The sequence below is a fragment of the Aptenodytes patagonicus genome, chromosome 1 (genome assembly GCF_965638725.1).
Source record: "Aptenodytes patagonicus chromosome 1, bAptPat1.pri.cur, whole genome shotgun sequence".
In the NCBI taxonomy this organism is placed as follows: Eukaryota; Metazoa; Chordata; class Aves; order Sphenisciformes; family Spheniscidae; genus Aptenodytes; species Aptenodytes patagonicus.
This window is the reverse complement of record NC_134949.1, coordinates 80,178,573-80,197,722: the sequence shown is the minus strand read 5'-3', so window position 1 is coordinate 80,197,722 and position 19,150 is coordinate 80,178,573. Positions and strand designations below refer to the sequence as shown.

At 38.2% G+C, this 19,150-nt stretch overlaps 1 protein-coding gene across 1 annotated transcript in view; it reads right to left on the bottom strand.

Moving 5' to 3' along the window:
- Window positions 1–19,150, bottom strand: part of ATXN10 (ataxin 10) — a 107,645-nt gene that overhangs the window by 70,259 nt on the left and 18,236 nt on the right. Inside the window, exons 4-5 of the mRNA XM_076332786.1 lie at window positions 6,531–6,627; window positions 5,433–5,597 (exon numbers count right to left, since the gene is read on the bottom strand). Coding sequence (XP_076188901.1) covers window positions 5,433–5,597; window positions 6,531–6,627 — 262 coding nt within the window. The remainder of the gene's footprint in view (window positions 1–5,432; window positions 5,598–6,530; window positions 6,628–19,150) is intronic.

The window sequence follows — 19,150 nt, the reverse complement described above, 5'->3', positions numbered from 1 at the left end:
GTTACCTCCCTTTCTTCCAAGTTCTGAGGCAATTTTTGTTATGCTGTCAATCTACAAACATGTTTTAAAAATGCATCAGTGCTTATAGTCTCAAAATATGCTGATCTGCAAAATAGCTCTCCTTTGTTTCAAAAACTGCTTAGAAAGTGAATGGCTTGGCTTTCCATCACTGATTAAATTCAGAAGTCACTAAACTGAGGCCTTATCTCCCATAACCCACCCCTCCCAGGAAGCATAGCCAACACATTAGACACTCCCTCTTCCCCGACAGGAGATCCTTGTCTTCTACCAAACATCTTGTGATTTGAAAAGTGCAAATGTGACAGGAAAATTCCAGAAAGCTAGGTCCTGCCTTTAAAGATGCTTCCTCCACTCTCTTTAACTGGGAGAGGGGTTTACGGCAGACAGAAGAGGAATCGCAAAAGGTCCGTGACCAGCAGCTGCTTCTAAAAAAGGAGCTCTGAGGAACTGCTCAGAATAATCTCAGATTTCCTCTGACAAAGCCTTCTCCCTATAGAACTGCTGCGAGACTGGAAGGAGAAGCCAAAGGCGTCACACTTGGAAAGAGGTTCCCCCTGAACTTTCCTTAAGGACTCTTCCAGCTTGGAGATGGAAAACTGGACTCTAAACATGAATGTGGGATCATGAACAGAGAAGGAATTGCAAATTCACCAAGAAAAGATTTTAAAGATGCGCTTGCCCTCCTGTGATGCGTGAAGAGTAGAAAACCCAACATGTACTAGCCGAATGCAGTAGTGAGGACCCCATGGGAGACACTACAGTTCAGCCAGTGGCCTTAAATCCAAATATTTGTCCTGGATGTCCTCTCTCTGTCCTAACGGTTCATGGCAGCAACTGCAAAAATAACTTGAGCATCGTAAGTGTTTATTTGTGGAATTCATTGGATACTAACTTAGAGGAACATTAAGTCATAAATTTCAGTGCACAATAAAAGAAAAGGGAATAAAATCGTGAATAAAAGTTTTCCCTATAACCAAAACTTGCCTGGTTATTCAAAGAAAGTTTTTCAAAACCTAAAAGCAGCATTTGACAGCAAGAAAGCCCAGCCAAGAGGAATAAACACATGTGGCATTCACTTTTTATTTGATGTAATATGAAACCGGATGCTCCAGCTGAGAGACAAGAAGGTAGGCAGGAATTAAGTAGTATTTTTAACTTTAAAAGTAAGAACATCTTCATTTCAGTCAGTTGTGAGTCCAGCAGTGAGCATAACCTCCTGGAAGAAGAATAGTTTGTATTTCAGCTCAGCCATATAATGCCATAACAGACACTTTAAAATGGTTGCTGTGCACTTTGTTAGCTGTGGCACAAGGGACCCAAATCTTTACAACAGAGTACTGGCTCTGTTGCAAATACCGCGGCTATGTAAATTCATTTAAGCAATCCTAGTGGTATGTACTTCAGTGAGAGCTGAAGTACAGCTCCAAATTTTTAATGAATTGCTGACAAAATATTTTTTCTACAGTCCAGCCAGAGAGGCATCCAAAGCTTGCTTAGCTTCAACTTCATAAGAAAAGGGACAGAAATCTTTTTATGCAATTTTACATGATTATCTCTCACGCATACTCTTCCATATCAGAAAGTAACCTAGTTCCTCGATGGGAGGCAGGGGGAAGTGCTCTAGTAATGAACAGGAATTAGTTCAAACCAGGAAGATTATATGCAATGATAAAAATGGACACCAAAGCCAAAGCAGCAATACACCAAAGTTGAAACTTATTCTAAACGTATCATCAAAACAACATCTGTGTCTGTCTTTCACACACCTAACTGCAATAAACTCAATTCATTCAATAGCCAAAAATGTTTTAGAAACAGAGGGCTCTAATGAAAGAATAGCTAATATCGGCATAAGGCACATGCAGACCTATAAAATTTCAAAAGCTGTCCTAAAGAGACAGCATTACTACATGTAAGGAACTACATGTAAGGAACAACGCTGACCCAAGGACAAAGCTTAGCTTTTCACTTATCATTGTCAAAAAAATGTTCTTATATTCAAGACAAGAATCTTCAGCTTTCATCAGCCAAAGTAACATTACTTCTACCAAAACAAGAAATCCTGTCTACTGTTCAGCTTTTCTGTTCACAGCGAAGTACATGTTAGGAAGCCATTTCTGCACACTGCCTGCTCCATCTGATCACAGAAACAGAGCAGTGCCTTACGCTAGTAAACGGAGAGCGGTGAAAAGTTCACCAGAGTTTCCTACAGAAAATAGATGCAACATGGCTGGCATCAGTAGAGCTTTCACCTAAATTTGGAGAACCGGCAGACAAAACTGCTCGAGTAGGCAGGACACAAGAAAGTCAGCACAAGAGCTGGCTAGCTTGTTTCCTGCTGCTCAGCAATAGTAAAAAGGAAAGCAAGCAAGCAAGCAACAGAAGGTATCATCATACATTACACAATTGTATCTATCCAAATTTATCTCACAGAAGAAGGATTAGTGCTAATAAGAGAAACAGGCTTTCAGACCCAACTCAAGACTACCCTCAAACCAATTCTAATATTCTAGAAAAAAGAGAAAACTATTTGGACTGGGAGGTTCAGCTGTGTGACACCAGTTGTGATACTCATAAACACACTTACAGTATGTGCTTTACAAATGGAAAAAAAATAGAAAAATGCAAAGAAGAATCCAAGATACAAGCTGCAGGTACCTTGTGAAAATGTAGTCAGTTATTCATAAGATGAAGCGAATATCCTCTGTAATTAAAGCTAAAGTAAGAACAACTTGTTGCCTATGAAATAGGCTGTGTTAATACTGCCAAGGTAACAAGAAAAAACTCGGTAATTTGCAAAAAGAAAAAAAAAAAAAGATATTGCAAGACTTTACAATGATTGTTCTACTCAAAAACAAAACTACTATCTTTGTAGGCTCTTCCAAACCTTTAACTACACAGAAATACTTTATGTAGTACAGGCTCACAAGATGCATGTATGGTCTAATATAAAAGCATTACATTAGTGTAACACACTGACCTATGGCTAACTGGAAGAGGAAATGAAAAAGAAAAAAAATCATAACCAAAACCAGAAAAAAAAAAGACTTTGTTTAAATCAGTGTTGCGTAAGGAAGAGTACATACTAGCAGGTTTCCATTAAAAATATGAAGAACAAACCTCTTACACCAACTTTTTTTTTTTAAATAAAAAAGCATGTGAAAATGTTACTTTCTTACCTCCCCCTCCGCACCAAGTAGACTAAAGATACTACATGTATTCTAATATATAAATATCATAGTTTCCTTCAGAATGGAAATCACGTTTGTTTTTTTTTTTTAAATCTAATATGAAGAAAGAACGTATTTTGCCATTTAAATTGCCCTCAGCCATTACAAATATTACCTCACAATAAGAACAGATGAACATGAGGGAGAACCAGAGAGTAAATGTGTTTCTTGAGATGGGACATACAACAAATGGAGTATTAGAAGAACAAATGAAGTGCGGATCAAGAAATGGGAGGAAATAGGTACAAGATGAATCAGAAAAAGGCTCTAGAGCTACAAAGAGACAGAAAAATCAGTCCCGTTCTAGCAAGGAATCATCTTTTTCACTTTCAAGGTAATGCTGTTTGAATACCTATTCAATGCTTGATACTGCACTGTTGCGATACACTTTTTGGTTTAGATTTTGCAATTGTAAACGCGCTTTACCTGTGTTGACTTGAAAACAGTGACAACATTATTGAAAGATTTCCATTTATAATTCAGTTCAAGACAACTGTATAAAATGCCAAGAAACTTATGCTACAACCTCATTACTTTTTCTTTCAGTTGGGAAAACCGATAATGAGCTTTGAGTACTTTAACATTGGCTAGTTAAGTCTATGAAAGAAAAACAAATGTATTATTTTCTTAACACCTGGAAGATATTCCAATGCTTTTTGTATATTTACTGTATGAGGAACTCAGCATTCTGAGAGGAATTAGAGGGCAAACATTCTGCAACTGCCTTACAGCAGAACTAGGATTACTCTTTTCTACCCATCTCTTTTCCTTCATCATGGTCTTATATCTTGTATAGAAGTTTGCCTCTTTTTAATTTCAAGACTACTCTGAAGAGAGACCATTTCCCAACCACATCAAACATCCGTAGTGGAAGTAAGACATTTTCATTGTAACATCAACAGAATGCACTTCAGAAAGATCAGGGAAATGGATACCTCGGCATTTATTTTGATGCTGCATTTATTCTGAAATTACCTTCAAAATACAAAATTAACAGCATGACAACCTCTTCCCGCTCTCCCTGGCTTTCATATCTCAGTCAAAATACATTTCAGCATAACTTCAATACATAAAGAAAATGAAGGATAATCTAGATAATTATCTGAAAAGCCATCTTTCACATGTGTTTATATTGACAGATGCCAAAATTAAAGATTCAGTTTGTCACTTTTGAAATAGAAGTCTGGTCGCCTGACCCTGAAACTTTAAGTTTGCTTTCTGAAAACTATTTATGTCCTAAGCAAATTGACCTGGTTATGAAAAAAGCCCAGCCACAAACAAATTTTAAAGTAATTTTTTCAGTACAAAAGCAAACTATTGAATGAAAAGCAAATGTCATTTAATCATCTTAACTCTGTTTAGAGACTTTCCAAATAACTAGTAAAACCCTGACAATTCTTCCTAATTAAATTTTGAATTTATACATGACCTTCAAAAGAATGCTACAAAAACATACAAACTATCCTTTTTTTTCCCCTTGGAATGCTTCATATAACAATTAACTGAATGTGTATCCTTGCTGATGCAGGGCAGAACATTTCTCAAATGTATAATTGACAAGAATATTTACAAGAATGGCCAGCAGCAAAAAATATAAAAGCTCAGTGGAGTAAAACCACTGATTAGGTGCTCTTAAAGTATGAAAATGAAACGTGCAAGACTCACACACAAAACATCTTCTCTGTTTTCGTATAAAATGATTGCATGTTGCACTAGACAACAGATTTGTCCAAAAAAAAAAAAAAAGAAAAAATCCCACGTTTTATGTAGTACTCACAAGCATTAGTCATATAAGTCTTCCTAGCATGCCCTAATAACCAAAGTTTGTAAGACTATATTCTGCATTAACTTTATTTCAAAAATCTCCACAAACCAGCACACAAGTATAAATTAGTTTGCATTCTAGAACCCTGTTTCATTAAAAAAAACCCCATGATTTCAAAATTCCTGCCTATACTATATCCTCAACAAAACTGTAGTCTTATTTTAAAAGAAATCAAAACAGTCAGTGAAAGTATCATGAAAATTACCTCTATACCAAATTACTAACTTCTAAACAGATCTTCATTTACTATTTAGCAGTGTCACAAATTTAGACATTTTAATACAGAGATTTACACTAGAAAAGCACCTAATTAAGGGGGGGGGGGAGGGGGGGGGAATAAATCTAAAGATACATACGACCACTCAGACTCCAACTGCTCTTTGTAGACTTTCAGGACATGGAGAGCCACAGTCAAGTTCTCAGGATCCAGTAGTTCTCTCACTTTCTCTGAATTAAGGCAGGTGAACAGGACCATACAACAATAGGCAACAATTTTCTCATCACTGTACATTAGGCATGTCCTTCAAGAGAAAATAAGGAGTTAAGAGAGTAAGTTAAAACCGACCCTGGAAAAACAGACTAGTGACATTCAGCTCATTGAGTTGTTGTTCTTTGCTGACTTTTAGAGAATCGTAAGTTTGTCATTGCCTAAGAGGGATAAAAGTCATCTGAAAAAAAACCATCCAACTCCTAGCTAAAGGTCAAACTTACAGGCAATTTACAAAACTAATGCTAAATTGGAGCTAACTGGAGATCTACGGATTGGGTGAAACCATAATAATTATCTGCTTCTATTATAAGGTCTTTCTACATCCAGTGCTGACAAGTGGGCTCCAAAAAAACACACTCAGAACGAGTATCAAATTGAATGAATGTGCCTTTGTTACTAGGTCACTACAAAAAATGTGGCCAAACACATCAACAATATTGTCATGTGTCTACACAAAACCGTTTATGTAATATTTCATTACACATACGTCATCAAACCTCCAGAAAGATATTTTGGTGATGTTAGGAGGAGGGCAAAAGGATTGGAAGACGCAAAGATTAAGTCACTTTTGTAGATTCCATCTGACCCACAAATACTGAGAGGTCTGCACAGCAGCAAAGTGAATAAAGAAAAAGCTGTGTTCTTGGAAATGAGTATAACTACTTGAAAACACCTCTGAAATAAAGCTTATGTTTCAAGTTCATAATTTGAAATAGAGTTTTCTTCCAGTTTCTGTTAAAATCAATTTACTGTTAGTTTAGAACAAGCAGGTTTTTAAAGGTCCTGACCCCTGCGGTTGACTAACAAAAAAAACATCTACAGGATATGGTCTCAACCGTCCCATTCTCCCCAAAGTTATTTTTCAGAGCTTCATGGTGCTACTAGAGGCACAACTATCATGTACAAAAGATTTGAACATAACCACATATATTACATTATTAAAAAAACCCGCATCCATGCTTACAAGAAGAGATCTGGGAAAGCACACTTCCAAATGCTGTTCTGGGAATCTCCGTTTCCTGCTGCAACGTTTCCAAGAAACTGGAGGCTACAACGAAGAGCTGAAAAAAACCCAGAAAATATATTAACAGGAATTCAAAGAAACACTAATAAATGTCATATAAATGGCAAACTTTTCAAGATGACAGCTATACGCTGCAGAATCCATCTCAATTAAGCTCTGGGTGCAGTATTTTACTGTTACTGTACATAAATATTTGTTTTCTCTTCTAATGCAAAGACTATTACAAAGTATTCTGGAATTATACCCAAAACAAATAAATTTTTTTCCTCAGTTAGACTTACATGAATATCAAACATTGGTTACTGGTGATTACAACAACTTATTGACTCTGCCAAGGTTTAAGACAGATTGAAATCAATGAAAGCTTGGAGCTACAGTTCGCACAAACTAAAGCAGACCCATACTGAAGCAGTGGCTGCAACATGGCAGCAGCCATTTTGCCTCTTCCGGATCTGAGGTGGCTTTCGTCCTCGTATTAAATTAACGCAAATAGGCCACCTGTCATCACCTGAACTCTGCAAAAGCAGCTCTGCCTGCTACTAAGAGAGCTCCCCAGACACCCTCCCCAAGCTGGCCAGAGATGGCTTCAAAATTTTGTTGCAGCAGGTAGAGCCAGAGCAAGAGAACTGAATCTGTTCCCTCACTACCCACAGTAAATTCTATTTAGCTGGACATATCATTATATAATATGATGATGTGCTCAATACTTTCTGATTTCTATACCAGAAAAATGAAAGTCAGTACTCCAAGTAACTTTGTCTCCAATTTTAACACTGAATTCAATACAGCAGATTTCTTCTATTACTACAAAGGATTTATTCCAGCCTCCTCTCAATACAGACTTAAAATATGGGCAGATGATATTTCATCATACAAGTTAATATCCTAGAGCCCACCAAAAGATGTAAATTCATGAAAAACAAGAGCATGAACCCACAGATCTCACAAAATTAGAACACTTCTTTTGGCCCTATTGACAGCTCTCAATAGCCTGGCCCTTATAAATAGGTTGGCAAAGAAACTTAAAATTAAACGTTAAAATGCAGTTTAACAGATATTACAAACAACAGCCTATTACAGATGGAGGTGGCTGATATTGCCAGGCTCTGAAAATATAAAATTAGGCCTCTTTGAAAGGTGCTGTGCCAGCTGGCAGCCAGATTTCTTACAGAGGTCTGGGCATATGTCCTCTGGGGAACAAACAGAAAGCAAGTCTAAAATGAGGTCACTTGGGCTTAGGGAATAGTAAATTTTTTTTCCATGTATATTTTTCAAGCCCAAAATATATATGTCCTCTCTATAATGCATTTTGAATCATCTTCTCCTTTATGCTTTAGTTCTCAAGATCTCTGTTCCCTCTCCCTGCACATCTGCACTTTTTTATTATTTTCTGCCCATCATTATGCTTCCGCTTCTCTCATCCATCTGGTTCCCATCCTGCTGACTCAGAATTTTTCTGAAGGACAGCAAGCATGGGCACGCGACTTTTCTAACAGTCATTTTATGGAAATACTTCCCTGCTAGAAAAAACAAGGCAGTAAATCCTAGGAATAGGGTATTATTTCTCTTGGTGAACTCCTTACCTGCTCTACTATGAGAAAGATCTCTCCAAGAGACATGAGGTTAGTTTGATTATACTCCAATCTTTACCTGAAATTTGCTTGACCCTTTTCAGCTATCAATTACATTTTGGTCGTTAGAGAGTAAGCTGTTAAAAAAATACTACAGACTAGGGGAAAAAAAAAAGTTAAAGATCTTTTAAAAGTTGCCACTCTTACTGTAACAATGATGAAATGCTATGAACACATTTGCAGTACGATAATAAATATCTACAAATTCTCCATTAATCACACACTGGAGTCTTAACATTTGTGAAAGCAGCCAACACTGTCCTTGTCCAATCATAATGTCCTGAACAAGCAAAAAGGATCCAGGAAAAGGTCACGATTCTGTGGATGTACCATGGAAAAAAACAGTTTTATTTGTAAGTGCTTGTTTTTAACCAGGAATGGTTAACATTTTTCTTTTAATTAGAGGACACAAATCAATATATGGGCAAGCAGATAATCTGTGAGACAAAAGCAACTGTATCTATCCACAACTAAGCAGAAAAAGAGGATGTCTTGATAATGCAACATCTCCCCATGCAAGTAATCTCGTGTGATGAATCTCTGCCATTCAAAAGAAAGATGTGATTCTACAAACACCTGAGGTAATTGAGCTACGCCAGGAGTACAGATTACACACAACAGGACCTAGCTCACAAACTCTCCAATCAATTCATGTGCTCTGTCACGACTACGCTGCAACTGCTGCACTGCTTCTGCAGTGCCTGAACTCCTTTTCCCTACAAAAAAAAAAAAAAAAAAGGAATTCATATTACAAAAAAATGTAACTAATTTCAGAGTACTTAGTGTGATGTCAGGTCAATGACATATGCCAAATACGGTTCATACACTGCAGTGAGAATACCTATGTTTTGGCTTCTCTGATCACAGATCTACCTTTGAGAAGCTGGGTCTGCTGGGAGCTGATGAGATTCACCTGACCAAGTAGGACAAGAGGGTCTTCACCAACAAGCTGGACAGACTTATATGGTGAGACGCCACCCAGAGTACTCCATCCAGCTCTGGGGTCCCCAGTACAAGAAAGACATAGACTTGTTAGAGCAAGTCCAGAGGAGGGCCAAGAAAATGGTCAAAGGGCTGGAACACCTCTCCTATGAAGAAAGGCTGAGAGAGTTGGGGTTGTTTGGCCTGGAGAAGAGAAGGCTCCCAAGAGACCATATTGCAGATTTTCAATATATAAAGGGGGCTTATAAAAATGATGGAGGGAGACTTTTTACCAGGGCCTGTAGTGAAAGGACAAGTGGCAACAATTTTAAGCTGAAAGAGGTTACGTTTAGATTGTATATAAGGAAGAAACTTTTGATGATGAGGGTGGTGAGACACTGGAACAGGTTGCCCAGAGAAGCTGTGGATGCCCCATCATTAGAAGTGTTCAAGGCCAGGCTGGATGGGGCTTTGAGCAACTTGGTTTAGTGGAAGATGTCCCTGCCCATGGCAGGGGGGTTGGACTAGATGATCTTTAAAGGTCCCTTCCAACCCAAACCATTCTGAGATTCTATGTGCTATGTCCAGCAGTCACAGATGGAAAGTCAATGATGAAGAGCGGCAAACAGCACTAAAAGTAATTATAGCACCACAACTAGCTCATCACAGCATGTTCTCTGAATCACATCACAGTAGTATCTGCATGGTTATGCTTAAAAAAACCCCCAAACACTCCCCCCCAAAACCCCACAGGTGCACCTGGCAGTCTTGGAGTATGCAAATGTCTCACATGCAGTGTTTCTCTCCAAAGATGATTCCAGATAAAATGTACTAGCCTAGCACCAAGCTACCAAGTGACAGTGAATTTTGATATAAGCATTGGAAATCTATACTTTGTTATTGAGGCTTTAAAAACAAAACCCCAAAAAAATCCAACTAGAGCTGTTTATTCACAGCAAGGTATGCATGTGTTAAAAAAATGCAAATGCTACAATAAAAGTGAAGCATTGCATTCCCAACTATGGAAGTCTCAGCATTCAATTTCCATGTTTCTCTTTTTTGTTTTACCTCTATTGGACTTGACTGCTGCAACATATGATTCAACTATGGTTAGAAATCTGTAGAATACAGACACTGCTTTTCTCCTCTCCAACTTCATTGTCATTACAGCAAAAGCAAGAAAAGCTAGAAGCCGATTAAGACAGACTTCATTGCACAGTATACCAGCTGAAACCATTTTGCCATCCATTCAGTAAGGCATGTACTTTCTGAAAAGGGGAAGAAAAAGAGGGAGAGAGGGGGAGAGGGGGACTATTTCATTTTTTCCCTGAAAACTTACAGATCTTTATGAAGCTAAAAATAATTGTCAACCACTCTTTCCAGCAGCATTAGCTAGTATTTGGGAAATACAATTATAAGAAAGTATGTCTTTTCCATAGGACTGATTTATTTAATATCTTAAGTCTATCCCCTAGCTGCTGGTGTCTATAAGCACTGACTTTAACAAATAATTCTGTAGCTATCGGCACAGCTAAATTTTAATTTAAAAAACGTTACGCTGTGTGTGGTCAACAAGACTATTTTTAACCTGATGGTCAACCACTGTGAAATTACATGTACTAAGATGTAACTTCTGATACACATATCGACCCTAGAGCTGAAGAAATTTTTCCCCCCATTGAGATTTCAATGGTTCCTATAAAAGCAGGGTGTTCTTTAGCAAATGCAAATACTCAGATTACATGTTGCTTTCACAACCAGCCTGCAACGGGTTATGGAGAATTTTCTAGGTTTGGCAAAAATAACCTCTTTATACAACAGGACAACATGTACAAGGGGAAACACTGACTCCTCCTAATGAATTTTGGTACCTAAATGTTTGTCTACACGTAAACTGATCTTTTAAAGTTGCTCAATGCCACTCATGCAAAAGGCGAAGCAGCCATTACTTTATGGCCCTGCATGAGGATGGCTTAAATGCACTCCAGCAGTTCAGTACCTTCAAGATCACAGCTCCATTTGTTCCTTTCAGTCTCTTATGATCACACACTAACTGAACCAAGCTCTAGCACACACTTTTCATTTAACAATTATATTGCAGTACTACCCAGATGGTCTGAAGGACACATGCGAACCTTTCACAGGCCTGACCCTGCGTCATGCTCCTCATGAAGATGTAATTTCACACAGTGTCATTTGCAGAATCAGATTGTGTATTAGATAAAAACTTAATTCCTTGAAGTTATTAGGGCAAAGATTTTAAGCATTATGGTTTAAAAATGCAATACATTGTTTCCTTCTGCTTTACATGGTTAGATGATAATATTTCCAAAAAATTTATTAAAGTTCCAGTACTAAAGTTAGAAGAGTTTATTGCTGGTAAGCCTCTATCAGCATGATTAACTGCAATTTCTCCCCCCCAGTATCTTTCCTGATTAGATTGCTACACGCAACCATTATGTTATTACACAACATATTTTGCTGTAGTGTATATTATTTAAATGTTTATATTCATACACATTTTTACATCTTCCTTACAGAACATGAGTTTTTTTCCTGGTGGATAATCAGACTTATCTTTCAAACTCCTACTACAATTTCTCTAGTCAAGAACAGGAGTGAACTTGCTCACCAATCACTTTGAAAAACCTTGACCTCAGCTGCAGAGGCTTACAACAGTCATAAGAAGCTATTTCCATTCTTTTTATTTGGGGCAGACAGCACAGAGATAGTTATAAGTACAATCCTTTGCCTTTACTGGAGTTACATAGAGATATAAAATAATTCCAACCAAAGCATGTATGAAGCTGTAAAACATCACTTGCCAGACTGCAAACATAAGGCTAGCAAACTTGCACATCTCTCTCTAATGCTTTGCTAACCATTAACTATGCATGAAAGATATAGCTGGTGTGCCTCTTCTACACTGGGGGCATGCACAATGGTTTACAACTACTTAGACCAAATCACAGCCTCCCGACAGCCTGTACACCTTTTAAGTCGCCTGTGAGCTTTGCAAATCCAAATCGTGGACTGCAAACCATTACACAGACCACCTTTGGATGTTTGTAAACAATGGCAGAATGTTTTGTGATATATTGCCATCCCTGGAAAAATAAAATCTTCAACTCAGCATAAGGTGTAGACCTCTATTACTATAAAATGTTAGTTTCCACCACTATCATCCGGTCATTGACTTGTTTCCTTGTGGCTGCAAGTTAAAGCAACTTCCAGTCATAAAAAGAGTTATTTGCCTCTTCACCACCATGAATCATACCACAAATGCTGATGAAAATGTATTTTCCTTGGAAAACAGTCTGTCTAGACTACTCAAATTGAATGTACAATACATATATGGGCTCTGTCATTTAAAGTTATTAAAACAGTGCTTAGTATTTTATTTCTGTAAATAAAATGAACGTCTAGCTACCGATTATATTTCTGCCTTGATCATACTGCACTTGCTGCAGTGCAGACTAGTAACCCATTTTTACCATCTGTGGAATACCAAGAATGTCGTGTTTAATAAGTTTCTGTTCCCACTCCTCATCTCCTCCACCTCCAAAATAAAGTAACACTCTTAATTTTTTTTCTTTCCCTTCAGAAATGCCAACTCTAATATTAACAGAACATTATGTGCAGTTACTGGACAACCATTCTGTCCTTGGAAGATAAATGTCTAGGCAAAATATCAACACTTTGTTCTTACTAAAAAGGAGAACTTGACTCAAAGACAAGAAAAATCCCCACCACACTATTAAAAATGTGGAGTTACAAGTGAATTAGAAGAGAGCCGGAAGAAACCATCAGACCACTCATCAAATTAGCCTCTGATGCAAATTAAGTTCTAATGAGATCTCATAATGGTAGATTAAAAAAAAATTATTTGTGAATTTACTAGTAAAGGAGTCAGTTTGACAGCCCACTGCCTGACATGAGATCAGTTTCATACTGATTCTGATTCATACAGCATCAGCAATGCTTATTAAATACAGTAACAGGACCATTCTCTTTATCTTCTGGTATTTTAATTATTTTCTAAAAATAAAACGATGCAAACATCATGTGTTCATTTCTTTAATAAATTATCTATCAGAAGTCTAGAGGCATAATAAATGGGACTCCTGTTATATCCCACAAGTAGCAAAAACACATGCCTGAGATTACTCTCCTATGTGAAGTAAAACACGTGTAAGTGCTTGCAGACTTGGGAACTGCATTTGTAAGCTTCCTGCATGCGTTAGGATGTAAAAATCTTTTTCTTGTATCAACCTAAAAGTTGAGCCTAAATCTAACAGACAACGTCTCTTTAAAGACCCTGCTCTAGCAAAATCAGCAAGTTTGAAGTACTGGGGAGTCTCAACCTGGACTTAAACCATGCCAGGAAACCAAGAAAAATAACAAAAAGGACTGGCCACCCACTATGCGTTATTCATGGTATCTAACCATATGACACACTACTACATGATACCTTGTACACGTCTGAAAAAAAAAAAAATTATTAATATGTAAAATACTAACCAAGATTCTGAGCAAATTTCTCCAATTATTTTTGATGGCATACTGTGGATGTTGTTTCATTTAAACCAAAATTTCCACTGAAGTGCTTATATTTTCCCTAGAAAAGCTAAATGACCTTTTTCTGTAAGTCTGTGGAAAGGATAACAGACTTTTTTTTTTTTCCTTTGGACCATTTATATTCTGTATCTGGCTAATTATGGATCATGGTCCTTTTGCAATAGACAGAGATCAACCAGTAAACTTACATTTGGTATTTTTACTTGCATATGCACATTAACATACAGCAACAGTTTTAGCGTCCACGTTTTTGGGCAGTACCATTTATTTTTATTTATTTTTTTATATCTATAAAGGCAGCTTGCCTCTTCTCATTGCCTTGTTATGGTCCCCTCCGTACCACACGTGATGCATGTCCGGAGGATGGAAGAAAGGGAAAGACCTTGATGTCTCCTGGTACAAATCTTGTAACTTTTTCCTTTCTACACTGGCAATATTCCCTAAAATCCTATCTGAAAAGTGAAGGATAGGCATGAGGCATTTCTCTCCCAGCCCAAATCTGCTAGCAAAAAGGATACTGCAGATGGAAAGAAAGTCTTGTAGCTTGTGTCTGGAAAGCCACGATTACAGATAGCCCCCTCCTTTTTCCTTTTCCTCTGTAACTGGAGAGTCTGGAAGTTGTGTCACGGCAATGATAATCAAGAGGCTGGAAGAATGCCATGGTGAACTTTTACATAATCATAACTACTTGGATTTTGATCCAAACAGGCAACAGTTTACCTGAAGACAAGCAGATGCCTCACATTATTCTCTTTGCCTGGATCTTCCTCCAGTTCCTTTCCATCCCCTTCCACTCCACTTTCCATGGAGGAAGAACTATGGCACTCATCAGCCTCCACGGGAGACTCTTTAGTAGGGGCATTTCCTCTCAGTACACGTGAAAACAGCTAAGCTTCTTCTCCCTACATTAAATTTAGGATGCTCTGTCTTTAGGAAGCTCTCTGCATTATAAGGTTTGTTTGCCCCATTCTTCCCACCTTGATCCTGGGGAAAACAAAAACAACCTAGATCTGGTCATATCCCATAAGAACATGATGTAACCTTTACAATTATTTATCCTTTATCTCTTCTCCTCCTTCTCCTCCATCACAGCCATAAGACAGGGAAGAAGCATGTGACCTGCACTATGCCCATCATAGCCAATAACCACAGGATCTATTACAGACGGTAAATAATTGGCAAACCCAATTGATACCTGCCCTTTTCTGGCCAAAGTCTAGCTGCAGGTTATGAGATAAAGACTGGTTCCTCTTCCTGCCTTTGATGTAGAGGGAAGCTAGGAACAGCCACGAAGCAGCTGCTGTGAGTTAAGATGATCAGAATTATGATGCCCCTGCTCACACCAGAGCTGCCCTGTGCAACTGCCAATTCAGCACAAAATGTCAGAGCAAAGTAAAAACACCGCAGCCTTTACATCAAAAGAAAAAGGTAGGCAACAAATTTTCCATCCACAATAGAACAGAATTTTTTTTTCCCCCCACACCTTTACAGTCAACCAATGGCGACCATTTTAAAATATACAGATATTTCTGCAAGTTTCGATTCACATATATTTATGTAGGTTAGAAACCTGCCTCATTATGAATCTTGTTGACATTATTTGCTGGTAGGGTAGGGGACAGTAAAGAGCAAGGAAGGAAGGAAGGAAGGAAGGAAAGGGCTTACAGAACACTGTATTTAAAGGTCCACAGAAATACAGGCATTACTGTTAATTTCAAGCCTCAACCAAAGTAACCAGAAACCATTCTAATTAAATAGACATCAGCAAACTCTCATTTCCTTTGTGCTCCGAGTGGATATCAGTCCACATTATAAAACCACTATGCATGTGTCATAAATCAGCAACATCTTGGCAGGCTGTACTAGAAAGCCTCCAAATTGCAGGAGCAAGAAAAAAAACCAAAACAGCTATACACACTGCCTAAAAGCAGTATCAGCAAATAGAAAAGGGAACCCTACAAGGCAGCCCATTGATCTACTAATTGTAACAACTTAAGGATATTAGCCCAGGTTAGTCTCTCTCCTAGAAGGAGCAGAATGATTTACATTGACTCTGAGGCAGTCACCGCCTCTGTCTCCCCGTACAGCAATCAAAAATTTTTTCCGTGAGTATTATGGAAAGGACAATTTTGATCATCAGTGCAACAAACACTGAACTGTTGGAAAGCACCAGCTTTTTTGTCACTATTCCAAAGTCTGCTTCCAATGCCATCCATGTCAACAGCATCAGACAGGTAAACCTCGCTAGGCAGAATCTAGTATCTAGTTCAAACTGTACCTCAACAAGCCACTGCAATAATACACTTTTATACTCACAGTTCACGGTAAATAAAGTAATTCAGCTCAGCACAGCTTAAATCAGTCACTGCAGAAGCAACAGGACTCAAGTAGGGAGTAAAGCCCAAGGTAAGAAAAAAAATACTATCAAGAACCACTGGATTCAAACTTGGTAGGACATTTTGTCCAGAGTTAGGAAAAGGTTTTTAAATAAGAGGGGAGTGTAACAATCTTCCATAGGACTAACAACGGGTGAACAGAGAAAGCTGGAGCTTACTGTATTTGGACACAAGATCCTACATTTGCCTGTGGTATCAAGGGTCTAGTAATGATGATGCAGGCCCTCCTCAAGCTTTTATTCTCAAGTTGGAAGCCCCACTACTACCCTCCTCTCCCCTTTTCCCGCCCCCCATTAACATAAGAATATGTTGCATTTAAATAGCATCCCTTGTCCTAAAGCTGCCCTTCTTCAATGGATCTGAACTTGATCTCATCAAACCTCATTCCACTCCAAATGTTATGAAATGAGAAAAAGAAGTTAAGGCATGTGTAAAGTTTCCATATTAATACCAGAAGTCACAGCCAAGCCATGTGTGTGAACACAGATGTGTCAGGCTGAAAACAATAGTTAACACTGGCTTTTACTCAAAACGACAGCTACTGCTGTATTACATAAATATAGTTTACTATACTAGCCATGCAGGACATAGTTATTAAAAAAACAACCAGGAGAACGGCAGCAGTGCACAGTTAGTTGTGCCTGTACACACCACACAAGATTCAAAGTGTGGGAGTCTCAGTACATGGGGCAAGTGTTAACCACTGCAGATAGGGGCAATGCTACAGACACAAGAGCTAAAGAGAATTCAGTGTTTCCGAACTCAGGACAATTCATCGGTTTGACTTGCCTTAGTCCAGGTTTGGCTCTTTTCCTTCTGCAGACAGCTGAAAGAGGTGTAAAAGCTGGCTCCCTATTTTGCAGTTTCTGAAAAAAGGCCAAAGAACAAAGACCTGGAACAAAGCCCACCCAAATCAGAGTCTTTCCACGGCCTTCAATGGATTTTGGACCAAACTATAAGGACCAAGAGAACCTTCTCATCCACAGAAGGTGGCATCAGGTTGACATACTTAGGAAGGGTGAAGCTTGCACAGCTGTAATCCTTGCCGTAGATGTTATGAAGACAGACAGTTTATTAAAAAGCTGTGGCAATATTCACCAAAACACAGCAGAGACAGAGCAGTTGTAAAGTTAAAACCGCAGTATAGGGCAGGATTGAAGTATTTTTACACCTGGTAACTTACCATCACCCAGCAGCAAGAACACCTAAGTCCTGTCTATATCATTAACTAGCAAAGGGGCAACTGCCTATTAGAAAACTTCGTACTTGCTTCCTAGCATAGATGTTTCTGGGAGATGCTCACAGTCACCTTTCAAAAGCACTCAGACTCACTTTCAAATAATAAAAAGAAACAAATTAAAAAAACCTAACGAGCTAAACACAAAGAAAGAAAAAAACCCAAACAACCCCAAATGGTACCAAGAGAACAAACCAATTACTTAAAACTTTCCTGTTTGGTAAAGTAGTAAAATGCTCTGAGCTATAATAATTAGGGGATAGCAAAACTCAAAGAAAACACAGGATTTTCTTAAGCTATGGAAACATGAAACCAAAATCCCAATACAAGTGCAAATAGCAGTTTACTTCTACCAGATAGTGTATCAACTGATTGTTAGGGCATACACTCTGCAAATGCTACAAAGACCATGAAAATCCCAATATTATTTTTATGGATTGGAAAAACACAAAGGCCAAAAACAACACCAATAACTCAAATAAAAAACTCACGCTTATGTTTACATAAAAGTTTGATGAGTATAATATATTCGTCACACTCCCACAATTATTCCCCAAAAATACTATAAATATTATTTTGACAATGTAATTATAGTTTTTACTTTAACAGCGGCAGCAAAGTACTGGCACCAATCCCCCATACAAAAAGCCTAGACAGACAAAGCAAAGATCACACATGGAAACTGGCAACTCTTAAGATCAGGGCTGTCCCTTATTTATATGACTAAAAAAAGTCTGTTTAAACTAGCATCTGGTTTATTTAAGCTGTAAAACATAAGTAGTTTAATTATGCTAACAGTAAGCAAAAGGAAACCCCAAATACAAAAATAAATGGAGATGAAGATTTTTAAATTCTCTTTTCCTCCAAGCAACTGAGGCATGCTCCTTTCATGCTGCTTTTTGGGAATTAACCCTATGAACTGTGGGTCCATTCAGGAACCGCTCTCTCCCACTTCCTCTCCCTTGAAAGACAAGCTAATATGAATATGAACTTAAATTCACAAATGTCACCTATTAACAGTTCATGATGTTTTGACACTGTATGACAAGTAAAACGGTTCAAGCTTTATAACCACTTACTCTCTCATTCCACGTAAATCAGCATGTAACATATGACTCTCACAACGAATCTGCAGTGTAATAATTTACAGTATTTGCTCACAAAAAAACCAAAAAACCAAACCACCAACAACAAAAACAAAACCCCAACAAAACAGATTGCCTCCTCCTCCAGAGATAAATATAGAGGGCACTGATGTGGGAAGAGAGGAAAGATTAACTTTCCTTCCTTAGTCCTGTTGGTTTAAATTTAGTAGCCATTGTGTTTGAGAGTCTCCAGGATACAATTTAAAAGTTACCTCTTTTCCAACTGTAGTCACATTACAATCAAATCCATACAACCAAGCCTGTGTGGAGACACTTGTTGTTCAGACAGCAAAAAAGACCTCTGTTTATAGGCAATAAAACTTAGCAATGCTTTCCCAAATGCATTAGGTGAGCTCTGGATATTCGCTCTGCTATGATGTCTGTCTAGTAAAACTTTACTGTTCCATCACACTTTTCAGGACTATTTTAAAATATTTATGCCAAGCCACTTTCCATCATTTATCAGCAGTCCTGGTTAATGGGGGAGGTCCCGGGTGACTGGAGGCTTGCCAATGTGACACCCATCTACAAGAAGGGCCGGAAGGAGGATCCGGGGAACTACAGGCCTGTCAGCCTGACCTCAGTGCCGGGGAAGATTATGGAGCGGTTCATCTTGAGGGCGCTCACAAGGCATGAGTGGGACAACCAGGGG